At 43.9% G+C, this 15,881-nt stretch overlaps 1 protein-coding gene across 1 annotated transcript in view; it reads right to left on the reverse strand.

The window, feature by feature from the left end:
- The window catches only part of PRKDC (protein kinase, DNA-activated, catalytic subunit), a 99,022-nt gene that overhangs the window by 39,389 nt on the left and 43,752 nt on the right, over positions 1-15,881 (reverse strand). The window contains exons 45-58 of the mRNA XM_068158794.1: positions 14,649-14,721; positions 14,272-14,420; positions 11,348-11,485; positions 11,045-11,164; positions 9,010-9,153; positions 8,326-8,477; positions 7,087-7,218; positions 6,525-6,636; positions 5,062-5,186; positions 4,819-4,968; positions 4,243-4,416; positions 3,075-3,173; positions 1,100-1,310; positions 382-571 (exon numbers count right to left, since the gene is read on the reverse strand). Coding sequence (XP_068014895.1) covers positions 382-571; positions 1,100-1,310; positions 3,075-3,173; positions 4,243-4,416; positions 4,819-4,968; positions 5,062-5,186; positions 6,525-6,636; positions 7,087-7,218; positions 8,326-8,477; positions 9,010-9,153; positions 11,045-11,164; positions 11,348-11,485; positions 14,272-14,420; positions 14,649-14,721 — 1,969 coding nt within the window. The remainder of the gene's footprint in view (positions 1-381; positions 572-1,099; positions 1,311-3,074; positions 3,174-4,242; positions 4,417-4,818; positions 4,969-5,061; positions 5,187-6,524; positions 6,637-7,086; positions 7,219-8,325; positions 8,478-9,009; positions 9,154-11,044; positions 11,165-11,347; positions 11,486-14,271; positions 14,421-14,648; positions 14,722-15,881) is intronic.

The raw sequence follows: 15,881 nt of genomic DNA on the forward strand, positions 1-15,881 counted from the left end.
CCATGAGGTGCTGGGTGACAGGTTGGACTTGATGCTCTTTGAGGTCTTTTCCAACCTTGTTGATTCTACAAAGCAGGTAATTTTCTTCCCCCTCCCCAACATTATTCCCTGTGTTTACAGGCAGGACAGATTTCAAGGTGTTAGGAAAGACACAACCTTCCTTCATGCCAGGCAGAACACAGCATACAGACGAGATGAATAAAAACAGTGCCTGGATGTTTTTTTTCTCATCACACCCCACCCCACAAAAGATCCTTGGATACAAAACCAGAAATGCATTTACATTCTTATAGTTAAAGTTCACATGTAACAGGAATTAAGAGAGTCAAATCATTCTTACAGCAAAGAAGAAAACTTCAGAAGACACTGGTCTGGACTTACTGCCATGCTGCGTAGGTGTAAATTCATACTGTCGCTGGGTAGCCCTCACTCGACCACCAACTGATCCAGAAGCAGAAAGGGATCTTTCCTGTGATGAATTCCTGTGGAGACTCTGAGAAGCCTGAGACTCCACAAACATAGGTGTTAGCATGGTACTCTGGTAACGCCAGCTGGAATCGATGACAAAGTCCTACGGGCAGAAGAAGATTTTAATGACGAAACACAAGAATGGAGGCTTTTCACCTTCCTTTCCTGAGCTTAAAGCATCGACTCAGGTATAGGGGCAGAACATGACTACACAACAACTCCCAGCTGAGTGCTGGTTTACAGGGCTTGTACCACTATTCTTGTTTCTTCATAATTCTTCTCCAGCTTATGGTTGTTGACAGTTGGGCTCAGTGATCTTAGAGGTCTTTTAGAACCAAAACAATTCTATGGTCGTCTCCACTAGCCTCTTTTTAAAGTGTTCCTGTACTCCATCCATGAGCTATACTTCTAACTCTTTGAATTGAACCTTTCTTTCTCAGAAAGAAAGCAACACTGCTGCCCCAACAAAATCATCAAACTTCTGATACTGTGCATAAACCCAGGACTGTTGGAGCTGTTAACTACAAAAAGCAGTCTCAAACCCCCCCCTTCACTAAGCCATGCTTGTCCAAGCAGGAACTACACTAGGGAACAGACTTTGTTGCACACAGGATAACATATGACAGTTCACCTGAAATTTGCATTCTGACAGTGGATGCTCAAATATTTTTCTGGAATAATCTGGGCTCTTGCTGGTCATTTCAAGGAGAAAATTTGTGATCAGACTCAAGTACTGGGCTTCAATCTTGGTGGAATATAAAGAATTTAACAGCGACAGCATGCGATCAGGAATCTTGGTGGGAAGCCTTGTCTCATCACTCCAAAAATTCCTAACAATTAATCTGTAAAGGCAAGGAATACAGTTATCCTTGGTGATGTGAAAACAGAAGACATAAGACTACCAAAAAAGCCAGGGTTTAAAGAAAACACAATAGGATTATAAAGCCTTCAACCAGCCTTTTCGTGGCATGGATCTTCCACTGCATTACACCAAATTCCTCTCTCATCTACCATGCTCTGTGCCACCTGACTGATGTTAAAGGTTTACTCTGAATAAATTATTTCTATTGACTTGTTTTCTTCTCAAGAAGTGCTACAGGAGAGCAACTTTAAGGGCCATGAGGATGATCAGAGGGCTGGAGCACCTGTCCTATGAGGAGAGACTGAAGGAGTTAGAGCTGTTCAGTCTGGAGAAGAGAAGACTCAGAGGTGACCTAATTATGGCCTTCCAGTATCTGAAGGGGGCCTACAGGAAGGCTGGGGAGGGACTTCTCAGGATCTCAGGTAGTGATAGGACTAGGGGGAATGGAATGAAGCTGGAGGTGGGGAGATTCAGGCTGGAGGTGAGGAGGAGGTTCTTCACCATGAGAGTGGTGAAACCCTGGAATGGGTTGTCCAGGGAGGTGGTTGAGGCCCCATCCCTGGAGGTGTTTAAGACCAGGCTGGACGAGGCTCTGTCCAGCCTGCTCTAGTGTGGGGTGTCCCTGCCCATGGCAGGGGGGTTGAAACTAGATGATCCTTGTGGTCCCTTCCAACCCTGACTGATACTATGATACTGTGATACTCTGGGGAAAAGGAGCTGGGAGGATAATCATGAGCCAGCAATGTACCCTTGTGGCCAAGAAGGCCAATGGCATCCTGGAGTCTATTACTCTCTGGTGAGCAGGTAGAGAAAGGTTCTCCTGGCCCTCTACTCTATCCTGGTGAGGCTGCACCTGAAATGTTGTGTCCAGTTCTGGGCCCCTCAGTTCAAGAAGGACCTCAGGGAACTGCTTGAAAGAGTCCAGTGCAGAGCCACAAAAATGCTGAAGTTAGCAGAACATCTCCCTTATGAGCAAAGGCTGAGGGAGCTGGGGCTCTTGAGCTTGGAGGAGACTGAGGAGTGACCTCATACATGTTTACAAAGATGTGAAGGACAAGTATCAGGAGGATGGAGCCAGGCTCTGTTCAGTGATGTACAGTTAGAGGATAAGGGGCGATGGCTGCAAGCTGGAGCATAGAAGGTTCCATGTGAACATAAGGAAAAACTTTATCACTGTGAGGGTGACAGAGCCCTGGGGCAGGCTGCCCAGAGAGGTTGTGGAGTCTCCATCTCTGGAGATGCTCAAAACCCACCTGGATGCATTTCTGTGTGACCTACTCTAGCTGATCCTGCTCTGACAGGGAGGTTAGACTGGATTATCTTTCCAGGTGCCTTCCAACCCCTAACATTCTGTGATTCTATGTGTGGATTCTATATTTTACTTCACAAAAAAAGAAGTAAAAGAATCCAACAGCCTCCAACATTTAATCTGGTTTTGTGTCTTTGTGTATAGTGAGGGCCTTCTTGCTCTTCAAAAACATTAATGGCAGAATTAGGTGTAACACACTGAAACAACCTCTCCATGGCTTAGAAGTTCTGTGCTTCACTTCAAATTTGGTGTAATGGTATGGGGCACAATTTTATACAACTTACTGGGATAAAAGGAAATAATGTTATGTCACTGCTACACTTCCATACTAAAATACTTCAATGCCTCTAAGGATCAACTCTTCTGCTGTGAACAAAGAAAGAGTGATACAGAGATTCATTACTTCAGACAGGCCTCCCAACACTGTTTACTCACTGCAGCTCAGCATTCCCATCAATTAGTCCTTGAAGCAGCATTTCTTTTGCCAGTTTGAGTATTTCCTGAGAATCAGCATCTGCTTGGCTTTCTGGATCCCTGAGAAAGGATAGGTAAGACAAAAATGTCTCTTAGTGACTTTCCACAGTAAAATAAGAGAATGAGGATGATGGGAGAAAGGGAAGAACATGCCCCTCTCAAAAATCTCACTGTAGCATGAGATACTCATTGCCAAAAATGTTTTGCTTCTTCATTGCTTAGAAAAGAAAAATATCAGGAAGCTAAGTAATACTTCCTAGGTTTATTTGCTGTTACAAAGGCTAAACAGAAGTAATTCTGAGTTTGCAAGGTTACAACTGAGAAGGCAGGGAATTGGCTTTTTGGATGTGATGCTGGACTAAAAACTACCTGTACTTTTTCTTCACAATAATTACCCACTCAAATAGTTATCTTGAGAAAAAGGACATAACTGAACCCAAGTAAGAGCATTTCACAACAACCTGCTTGTCAAACTGAGTACATGCCTGTTCCCTACTCTAAGGGGTCAAACAGGAAGAACATCTTTATGCTGCTGGATTGAAGGCACCCAGATCATTCCAAAGTGCCTTAATACACCTTCTGTCTGCAAGCAAATTTCTCTAGTATGCAATTCTCACCAGTTACAAACTAAGTGGGAGCATCAGAGCTAAGACTTCTTTATGCCATCGTGCTGTGGTCATGCAACATCCCAGTTCTGGGCTAAAGTTCAGGTCTAAATCATTTTCCTTTAGTGAAAGTGAGAACACTGCCACCAAAGGCCAGAGCTACACAGGCAAACCACAGGCTGTCTTCTTCTGAGCATGGGAAAAATACTGCCCTGAGGGACATGGAGTTGGAACAAAGTGCAAGGAGGCGTTCAAGAGGGGATTGGACGTGGCACTTGGTGCCATGGTCTAGTCATGGGGTCTCTGTTGATAGGTTGGACTCGATGATCCTTGAGGTCCTTTCCAACCTAAGTTATACTGTGATACTGAGGAGTGACCTCATTCATGTTTAGAAAGATGTGAAGGACAAGTATCAGGAGGATGGAGCCAGGCTCTGTTCAGTGATGTACAGTTAGAGGATAAGGGGCACTTTGACTCTGCCTGTGATCAACCAGTGAAAGCCAGCAACTGCAGTGAACACACACCTGTAGTTATCATAGATCCACATCAGAATATCGTACATGCGCTGTCGGCATACTGCAGAAGGGTGAGAAATGAACCCTGTCACTCCGGGAAGAAGCTCTTTAAGTTCCAGTGGCTTTAGTTTAGACAGCATCTTGTACACTATATCCAAACAAATCCTCTGCCTTTCATCATCCCTGAAAACAGGGGAAAAAAAGAATAGTTATGTTGCTTTTCTCTGCACTGCTACAGCCAGAGCCATAAGAGCAGGTCAGGTTTTAGCAGTAATATTTGGTTTTACATAAAGGGCTTTAGGTAAATGTTTTTTGAGTTCAACCAAAGAATACAACTCAGCTAATACATACTGCAAAAATCCACATCCCAGTGGTTTGCTTTTTCTTGCTCTTTAGGGGTTTTTTGTTTGTTTCTCAGAGTGAGCCAACCATCTTCATACTTAACTCCCAGATTCCATTAGCTCCACATTAGGAGAGCACTCACCAAAAAGTGAGCATGAATTATAGATGCTTCTGACAAAAATGTTGTGGGCAGCACAGAAAATGTTACCAAGAGTTTTAGACTCTGCAACCACAACCACTCACCTGTGATTCATGATCTGGATGAAGTCTTTACTCTTTAACTGCAAGTGGAGATCAGGTATTTCTTCAGCCCGGCACATTATTATTTCCAGACAGTAGGTTTTCATCACACCATGAAGTTTGGGTATCAAAAAGAATACTGCATTGAGAAACCTTAACAGAAACAAATGCCCACAGAGAAAAGCAAATTATTATCTACTGTCCATGTAGATCTGCAGTGAAGACAGCATGTAAACCATGACATACTTGTCAGCAAGAGGTGGAAAATTCTTAACAACTTTATTCAAGCACTGAATAAACTTATCCTGTTGGGTGTTCTGGTGATGTTTTAGTTTTCTTATGACACAGTCATAAACTGGATCTTCAAGTACCTGAAAATGAGAAAGACAGTAAGACAAGCATAGCCATGAAACTTATAACCACCTCAATGACACACAGCTCTGCTGCTGTACTGCAGATCCACCTGCCTCATCTTGACATTTATGGTGTTTCATGGCTGCTGTAGGGCTGTGCCTGGCTGAAACACGTGATTGCTTGATTAGACAATCCATTTGTGAGCTGCTATTGATTGGCTTGGAACCAAGACCTTAGCTTTAAAATCCAAGTTGCTTAGTATGCTTATAGAAATAAGCAGCTTCTCATTTGGTGTGAAAAAAACCAAAGACATTCTTAGTGAAGAGGTGAAAAATAATCAGCAACCCTCACTTAATGTCAAAGAAAAATGAGCCCTGTGCTGGATAAAAGTATTTGCATCATCTTTGCTCATTTATTCAAAGTTCTGCTTAGAATGGAACTTGGAAGACTGAAAGAGAAGGCTGCAGGAATTCCACTTATGAAACATGCTCTACAAACTGTGAAAGAGCAGAGTGCAATTAAGTGGGGAAAGAAGTAAGTAAAGTAGGAAGAATAACCTTTGAGGTCAGACTGATAATCACCTAGGTAATATCTTGTTATTTTTCTCTCCAAGAGCAGCTGCAGAATGGTATTTAGGGGGAGCACATGAGCCTTGCTGCATTTTGCCCTTTTCTCTCACACAACTCACCATTAGATTAGAGATCTTAGAGGTGTATTGTTACCTCTTGTTTCTAGACCCTGTTCACAGTTTAAGGGTTTTTTTGTGCAGGAATTTGCCTAATTGCTCTCTGAACCTGCTACTCACTCCTAGAATCTCTTCCAGCAACAAATTCTAGATGCTCACTAGCTATTGTGTAAAGAAGTGCTCCTAGCATCTATCTCAAGCTGATTTCATTGATCATCAAGCACTGATCCCTACCTCTAGGTACTGCAGGATTTGGTGAGAAACAGTTTTGCATTCATCTTGCCCCCTACCTAGAAGATAACTGGATTAAATACAGTAACTTTAAATTTTACATCTAAACATTCAAGTTACTAAACATCCTCAGGTATGGATCTTCAAAAGGTAGTCCCAAATCTTCCCCCTTTCAAAATCCCAACTTCAAATGCACCATCCCAGTGTTGCTGGTCGGCAAAAGCTGAACAGAGCCTCAGAGAGGGACTACTCACTGTCAGCTCCAAAAGAGCAGGGCAAAATACTCTGCACTTAATCTGCTCTCAAATTCTTTTCCTCTTAACTTTCAACTCCATCTGTTGAACAACAACTGTTGAGTTTTAAACACAGGTAAGTGTTTAAAGAGGTACACAGAATTAAGAATTAAGGAATGGTGAAACACACAATACTGATCACTTACATTTTCTCTCCCAGCAATGTATTGAAGAGCAAGTCCCAACACTTCTGCTGCAGCTGCATAAACTTCTTTATACTTTAACAAGCCCATGTTGCTGATCAAAGCCTGAAAATACCTAACACAAAAGGTAGACCTGCTGTAAATCACTATTCCAGCATCCAGTCTTAAACTGAAACAATAAAAACCTCACCTGAGCTGCCTAGGGGAATAGTGGCTGCTTTTAGACGAGCTGTGAATACACCACAACATGGATGTTCCCCCTGCAGTGTCTCAAATCCCTGCTTTGGCAATCCCTGACTGTTAATTCCCAGGAAAACTGCAACCTTAGGGCCTATTGTAAAGAAGCCTGCATCCCTCTAGTTGCTTTCCAAAATAAATGTGGCCTGCAGTTTGCAGCTAGAAAAGCATCACAGCTGACAGACAATAGCAAAGGGATGATGGGAGAAATTAATCCAATAAAGGAGCAAGCAGCTCCCAAATGGCATGCTCAGAAGTTAAGACTTGCTTTGCTTTTTTGTCTTAAGCTTCTGTCAAAAATCAACCACCAAAAGGCTGCATTTCTCACCTGACACGTTCTACTTCACACTTTGGGTCAAAGGGAGGCAAATTGTTAGCAAGAACAATTCCCAGCAGCTGAATTCCCACTGAGTTGTCTTTTGTATCAGGGTCTCCACTGGAAAACTTTTCAAATATTAAACTGTTGGATAAAAACATGAAAGCAATTATCTACATGAGAAAAATCACCAAATACACACAGCATAAATCACAGATCCTGGGTGTAAATACAGACATATACACACAGACAAGCCCACCAAACCCAGCAGCATGTGTATATGCATACAGACTCTCATCAAAACCAGGAGGAAGCATACATTCAGAAAGAAGTATTCAGCTTCAATGAAGAAGTCTTCACAAAACAAATCTAAAGCTTGTAGGGCCACACAAATGATCTGTAACAAGTTGAAGAGCATGGCATACTGCAGAAGTCTTAATAAGCCTGCACCAATTATTCAGTGATAACACCCAAAATTTCAAATGAAACATAAATCTTTGTGGAGATCACTCCTGCTTTTGTTGCTCCTGTTGCAGTCCTCCACATGTTTTCCCTGTGCCTCTCCTTGTTGTTTTGCAAATTAAATTACAGCATTTGGAGAGTGCAGTTCTGAAGTTCTACTGTCAGCTCTAGGGACAAAAAGTTTATTGCTGCAGATGAATTTATCTTTTCATCTCCTTTGACAATGTTCATAGAATCACAGAATCAGTAAGGCTGGAAAGGACCTCAGAGATCATCAAGTTCAACCTGTCACCCAACACCTCATGACTAACTAAACCATAGCACCAAGTGCCACATCCAATCCCCTCTTGAACTCCTCCAGGGATGCTGACTCCACCGCCTCACTGGGCAGCACATTCCAATGGATAACAACTCTCTCTGGGAAGAACTTTCTCCTCACCTCCAGCCTAAACTTCCCCTGGTGCAACTTGAGATTGTGTCCTCTTGTTCTGGTGCTGGTTGCCTGAGAGAAGAGACCAACCCCCACCTGGCTACAACCTCCTTTCAGGTAGTTGTAGACAGCAATAAGGCCTCCCCTGAGCCTCCTCTTCTGCAGGCTAAACAACCCCAGCTCCCTCAGCCTCTCCTCACAGGGCTGTGCTCAAGACCTCTCCCCAGCCTCGTTGCCCTTCTCTGGACACATTCAAGTGTCTCAATATCCTTCTTAAATTGAGGGGCCCAAAACTGGACACACTGTTCATTTATGTTCTTGAACTACTGCTACAAGAAAGCAATTGTCTAAACACTTACCTGTAAGGTATGGAGAGACAGTTCTTCCAACACTCTATAACTGTCTTTATGATTTCCAGATTGTGCCTGAACACAGCTCTTTTCTGGTGAAAGGCATTCTTCATCAGGAATTCAAGCAATCTGTTAGCTAAAATCTCATCTTTAATATTCCCCTGCAACAAAGAGGAGCAAAATTAAACCCAGTGACTACAAGATGAAGACATATATTGTTGTATTGCAAGTAACTAAGCTGGTACTGTTGCATGAAAGCAAGTAACTAAGCTGGTATTGCATGAAAGCAAGTAACTAAACTGGTATTGCATGAAAGCAAGTAACTAAGCTGGTAATGCATGAAAGCAAGTAACTAAACTGGTAATGCATGAAAGCAAGTAACTAAACTGGTAATGCATGAAAGCAAGTAACTAAGCTGGTATTGCTTGAAAGCAAGTAACTAAGCTGGTAATGCATGAAAGCAAGTAACTAAGCTGGTAATGCATGAAAGCAAGTAACTAAACTGGTAATGCATGAAAGCAAGTAACTAAACTGTATTGCATGAAAGCAAGTAACTAAACTGGTTTTGAAGTTAATAGCCAAAAGAAACAGTGGTCTGATGTAGAAAACAATTTTAAGTGCATAACAACAGTCACACACATTCCTTACCAACTAGTCACAGTAATAATACAAATGAATTTCACATTTCCTTACCTGGGGAGTGGTTACACTTGTCCAGGAAAGAATAGTAACTACTATTTCCACTACCATGTAATGAATCCCTTCACCTCCATTATTCCCAGATACAACAAGCTGCAGCAATGGACCAAGCCACTGCTTTGCATAAGGTCGGAAAACCTGTGGAGAAACAGGAGAATCAGTGATCAGATGCAAGTTACACAACCATTCACCAGCCTGTTATTCAAGAATCCGTTCAGGTAAACCTGCTAAACCAAGCCCTGCTTCACCTCTGAACCAACAATGACAAAAAGTGTTAAAATAACTTTAAAATAGAGTATCCATAATGACATCCCTCACTTCTGCTTAGCAATCTTTAACATGATCATTTCATGAGGGCCCACATAATACAGCTCTCATGTCCCTAAAGGACAAGAAAGAGTGTGCCATACACATTTACTTCCACTTCAGACAGCTTTACTGAGAAAGTAGCATTAAGCAGCTATAAAGCTTTCTTAATTAATTCTGAAATTCAGCCTTTGTTATTCTGGATTTGGAATATTTCAGGTAGAAATATTTTACTTTAAAATCAGTGTATGAAATAGGATGAGAATGTTTTACCCCAAGAAGCATAGAACAGCTCAGGCTGGAAGGGACCTTAGAGATCATTTACTCCAACCTCCACACCATGGGCAGGGCATCTCTCACAGAATCATAAAATCAGCCAGGTTGGAGGAGACTTCCAAGATCATCCAGTCCGACCTATTACCCAGCCCTATCCAATCAACTAGACCATGGCACTAAGTGCCTCGTCCAGGCTTTTCTTGAAGATCTCCAGGGATAGTGACTCCACCACCTCCCTGGGAAGCACATTCCAATGGCAAATCACTCTCTCTGTGAAGAACTTCTTCCTAATATCCAGCCTGAACCTCCCCCGGCACAACTTGAGACTGTGTGCTCTTGTTCTGGTTGCCTGGGAGAAGAGACCGACCCCCACCTGGTAACAACCTCCCTTCAGGTAGTTGTAGACAGCAATAAAGCCTCCCCTGAGCCTCCTCTTCTCCAGGCTAAACTAGACTCTGCTGGCTCAAGGCCTCATCCAGCCCAGCTTTGAACACCCCCAAGGAGGAGGCATCCACAAACATGCTGGGCAACCTATTCCAGAGTCTCACCACCCTCATACTGAAGAACTTCTTCCTAAGGTCCATTCTAAACCCTCTCCCTTAGCTTAAAACCAAAAACTTGTCCTGTCTCTAGACACCATTATGAAAAGTTCCTCTACAGCCTTCCTGTATTTCAGGTATTGAAAGGCAGCTGTGAGGTGCCCCCAGAGGCTTCCCTTCTCTAGGCTGAACAACCTCAGCTCCCTCAGCCTATCCTCATAGCAGAGGTGACTTCTCAGGCACAGACACACTGTGCTATCTTAACATTAGGCTGGATGTTAGGAAGGAGTTCTATACAGAGAGAGTGATTGCCCATTGGAATGGGCTGCCTGGGGAGGTGGTGGAGTCACCATCATTGGAGGTGTTCAGGAGGAGACTTGATGGGGTGCTTGGTGCCATGGGTTAGTTGTTTAGGTGGGTTGGATTGGTTGATGGGTTGGACGCGATGATCTTGAAGGTCTCTTCCAACCTGGTCTATCCTATCCTATCCTATCCTATCCTATCCTATCCTATCCTATCCTATCCTATCCTATCCTATCCTATCCTATCCTATCCTATCCTATCCTATCCTATCCTATCCTACTCTATCTTTCAGCAACCAGAACATCCATTAGCTCTAAGGGTTTCCATAAAACTCTTGTGCCCAGTATCAATGAACCAACTGCTTAGTTTACAGAAGACACATACTATGGACACCCTCTACTTACAGAAGTAGAGTTTGGAAGAAAAGGTATTCATATTACATCCAAAATACTGGCAGTATCTGGAATTTTGGGTTCCCTTGTATCATGGCAAACAATCTGAATACCCTACAAGTCTCAGCTGAAGAAATCTTTTACCCCACCAGTGTTACACAGTTGCTAATACAATCTGCTAACCGAAAAAAATATGACCACACAATTACTCACATCCTCAGTGTTAACAATAAGCTTTGCTATGAAAAGGCGAATATTTAGTGGTACTGATGGGTTTCCCAATTTGCCATGCAGGAATTTCATCCAAAGAGGAAGATCTGCTGGAACTGTTCCCTGAAATCAAAAATATAAGCAAATATTAACTCACTTCTCGGTCCAGACAGGCTTAGTGAGCCCCAAAGCCCTCAGCTACATTAAAATATAGCTAAGTAAATCAACAAATGAAGGGATTCAATCATGACTCCCCTTTCTTGCTATAATCAGTGAAAAAATGCCAAGTTGTTGGTTAATACTGGCCTCCTCCACTTTGGGTGTGATCTGGTTCCTCTGCATATGTTTAATCAGAGTGGTCATAGGAGCCATACATTCATGTTGGTTGAGTTCATCCATTTCCAGCTCCATCTCATCATTTAAAACCATGTATTCTGTGGGCTCCTGGAAAAACCAAAGTGTCACTCTGGTTAATAACAACACTGTGCTTTCAAATCCTTCTACCACTGGGAGTCACCCCGGTCTGTGTTTGCAGGCTGGACTGTAAGCTCAGTGTGTGCAACAAGGAACACATCCAATGCACTGTTCAGACACCTCCCAAATGCATGGACCAGCTGTGCACATCTTTCACTTCCTGTGCCAGCAGATGTCAGCTTCTTGTTACTCTGACTTTACTAGCTGCCTGCTGCAGCTGCTGGAAGCAGGAAGAGTTAGCTGAATCTTGCAGGAACTATTTCATTTCACAGCTGATGCAAGGTGTCAACACTTTGCACAGGGGGAAAGCCTGATTTTTAGAGCTGTGCTGCCTCACAGTGACTAGCAACCACAGCTGCCCTCTCTTTTGCTACACAGATTAACACAAAAAGGAAAATTGTTTAGAGTTAGAAATGACACCATTAGTACACAAAGCAGATGAGAGGTTTATTTCTGGTGAACTTCACTGCAGTTAAAATACCTCCTTGCTCCAAAACATGTAAATAGTTTATCTGTACCGATGTCAGCAGTTATTTCAACAGGTTTTGTCTTGCAGTGTCTGTGACACTTTTAAAAGCTTGCTTTCTGTGTCAGAGCAAATATCAATCCCATCAGTACTGCTGCTGATGAGAGCTCTGCAGAAGGAACACAGCTTCAAGTCTTGGGAGATATTTAAATGCTGTTCTTCAAAAGAACAACAGAAAATAAAGAGTTTGATCATTCACTCCAAGCATTTGATACAACCACCTCGGCCAAGTGTTTTCAAAGAGCTAAAAAGAGGAGGGAAATGAGGAAAACAGGTGCTCAAAAGCAAAACACAACCAGCACACAAAGTCACAGGCCACCTTTTTACAACTCCAGCTGGACTTCACTAACACAAGTTTAAAAGCTCAAGGTGGAGCATTGCTTTTCTCCAGCTGTGGATAGTGGAGGGAAGTCAAAGCCAGGGACGGGGAGGAAGAACTGCCCATTGTAAGTGCAGATCAGGTTCGTGATCATCTGAAGAACCTGAAAGTGTTCAAGTCCATGGGACCCGACGGGTTACACCCACGGGTACTGAGAGAACTGGCAGATGAGGTTGCTAAACCCCTCTCTATTATATTTCAAAAGTCCTGGCAGTCTGGTGAAGTCCCCACAGACTGGAAAAGGGGAAACATTGCCCCCATCTTCAAAAAGGGCAAGAAGGAGGAACCAGGGAACTACAGGCCAGTCAGTCTCACCTCTGTGCCTGGAAGATCATGGAACAGATCCTCCTGGAGTCACTACTCGCTCAAAAGAATAGTGAAGAGGTGATTGGGAACAGTCAGCATGGCTTTGCCAAGGGCAAATCCTGCCTGACCAACCTGGTGGCCTTCTATGAGCAGGTGACAAAATTAATAGATGAGGGGCAAGCAACTGATGTCGTTTACCTGGACCTGAGCAAAGCCTTCGACACTGTCCCACACCACATCCTGGTGTCCAAACTGGTGACACATGGGTTTGATTGGTGGACCACTAGATGGATAAGGAACTGGCTTGATGGCCGCACCCAAAGAGTGGCTGTCAATGGCTCCATGTCCCAGTGGAGGCCAGTGACAAGTGGAGTCCCTCAGGGATCAGTCCTGGGACCTGTCTTATTCAACATCTTTGTGGGGGACATGGACAGTGGCATTGAGTGCACCCTCAGCAAGTTTGCTGATGACACCAAGCTGTGTGGTGCAGCAGACACGCTGGAGGGAAGGGAGGCCATCCAGAGGGACCTTGACAGGCTGGAGAGGTGGGCACAGGCCAACCTCATGAAGTTCAATAAGAGCAAGTGCAGGGTCCTGCATCTGGGTCGAGGCAATCCCAGGCACAAATACAGGCTGGGCAGTGACTGGCTGGAGGATAGCCCTGAGGAGAGAGACTTGGGGGTGCTGGTGGACAAAAAGCTCAACATGAGCTCTCAGTGTGCACTTGCAGCCCGCAAAGCCAATCAGATCCTGGGCTGCATCAGGAGAAGTGTGGCTAGCAGGTCAAGGGAGGTGATCCTCCCCCTCTACTCAGCCCTGGTGAGACCCCACCTGGAGTACTGTGTCCAGTTCTGGAGCCCCTATTACAAGAGGGATGTGGAGGTGCTGGAACGTGTCCAGAGAAGGGCCACAAGGATGATCAGAGGGCTGGAGCACCTCTCCTATGAGGATAGACTGAAGGAGTTGGGGCTGTTCAGTCTGCAGAAGAGAAGGCTCCGAGGTGACCTAATTGTCGCCTTCCAGTATCTGAAGGGGGCCTACAGGAAGGCTGGGGAAGGACTTCTCAGGATCTCAGGTAGTGATAGGACTAGGGGGAATGGAATGAAGCTGGAGGTGGGGAGATTCAGGCTGGATGTGAGGAGAAGGTTCTTCACCATGAGAGTGGTGAAACCCTGGAATGGGTTGTCCAGGGAGGTGGTCGAGGCCCCGTCCCTGGGGGTGTTTAAGAGCAGGCTGGATGAGGCTGTGGCCAGCCTGATCTAGTGTGGGGTGTCCCTGCCCATGGCAGGGGGGTTGGAACTAGATGATCCTTGTGGTCCCTTCCAACCCTGAATGAAACTATGAAACTATGAAACTATGAAACTAAGAAGAAAAATGACTGACACAACACAGTGGAAGTCCCCTCCCTCACATTCTGGAGGAACCCATTTCCAGTCAAGCAGAACAAATGCAGGAGACTAGAAATTTGTCAATTCAAATGAACATAAACAATTGCTAGAAAGCATAAAACCTTTCTTCCTCAGAACACAGAAGTCACTAAATTACCTTCCTCCTGAAACGAACACTGCTGCCTGGGACATCTTGGGAGCTGTAAGAAAAGCCTTGGACTCCAGTAGAAAAATCAAACTGACTCATTTCTTCACTCAAACTGCTATCCATCATGTATGATGCAGAAGCTAAATACTTGGGTTCATCTAAATAGGAAAAAGAACAGACCATTAGTCAAAGGGACTGACCAGGAACAAGCTTTTTTATTAATGGCCACTGAAACTTAAGGATGGGTGAGTGGTTGTCAGATGAAGTGCACTCAATGCTTTTATTTGTTCCTGCTTCTGTAGAAGCCAATTCACAACACATCAATGAACAGTGTATGAAAGGTAAGAAGGTGGGGACATTTTTATACCCAGAGATGACTTCCTTACCCTCATTGCTACTCCCTGCATCCCTGGCCTCCTTTCTGATAGCAATGTATCGCTTCTTCCTTTCCAGAGGCACCTAAACAGCAACAAATAATAATAGTAATAGTAGTAATAATGATGATGATGATAATTATGATTATAATAATAATAGTAGTAATAATAATAATAATAATTTTAGCAATCTGATCTAGTGTGAAGTTGAATTGTTAGGGTTGGAAGGGACCTCAAGGATCATCTAGTTCCAACCCCCCCCATGGGGGTGACCCTTGAGGTCCCTTCCAACCCTAACAATTCAACAACAACAACAACAACAATAAACAATAATAACAAACCCTTTGACAGTTTATTTACAACTCTTTATTAACAGAACTGCCCTCCAAAACTATCAAAACCATCTAACAGGGCTGCAAACTCCCTGCTGTAAATGATTGCAACGAATGCTACAGAGCCACAGCTAAATGAACTTATCCCTGCAGCCACTCATTACCAGAGGAAGTGTGCTACACAGTGTATTAAATTTATGTGCACTGCAGGTGTGTTCTGAATTTCAACTCAGGAAAAAATAAATAAATGTATTTTAGAGCTTTTTTTTTTTTAATTCACTACAGAATCCTCTTCCTCATTATGTTAAGAACTGACCTGGTCTACAATGACTACACAGTAAAAGCCACATCCATTTCTTACTGAGGAACTGTGACTGTTTTAGGCTGTGCCTTTAAGAAAGGGACAGTTGCTGGAACACTCTGGCTGAATGTTTTGAAAAACAAAGACATTCTAAATGAGAGCTCCCAAACAGAGAGGGACCTGGGGGTGCTGATTGACAGCCGCCTGAACATGAGCCAGCAGTGTGCCCAGGTGGCCAAGAGGGCCAATGGCATCCTGGCCTGCATTAGGAATAGTGTGGCCAGCAGGAGCAGGGAAGTCATTATGCCCCTGTACTCTGCATTGGTTAGGCCACACCTTGAGTACTGTGTCCAGTTCTGAGCCCCTCAGTTTAAGAAGGACATCGAAACACTTGAACGTGTCCAGAGAAGGGCAAACAAGGCTGGGGAGAGGCCTTGAGCACAAGCCCTATGAGGAGAGGCTGAGGGAGCTGGGATTGTTTGGCCTGGAAAAGAGGAGGCTCAGGGGAGACCTCATTGCCCTCTACAACTACCTGAAAGGTGGTTGTAGCCGGGAAGGGGTTGGTCTCTTCTCCCAGGCAACCAGCACCAGAACAAGGGGACACAGTCTCAA

The sequence above is a fragment of the Melanerpes formicivorus genome, unplaced genomic scaffold (assembly GCF_026170545.1).
Source record: "Melanerpes formicivorus ecotype bairdi unplaced genomic scaffold, bMelFor1.0.p_v2 SCAF_42, whole genome shotgun sequence".
In the NCBI taxonomy this organism is placed as follows: Eukaryota; Metazoa; Chordata; class Aves; order Piciformes; family Picidae; genus Melanerpes; species Melanerpes formicivorus.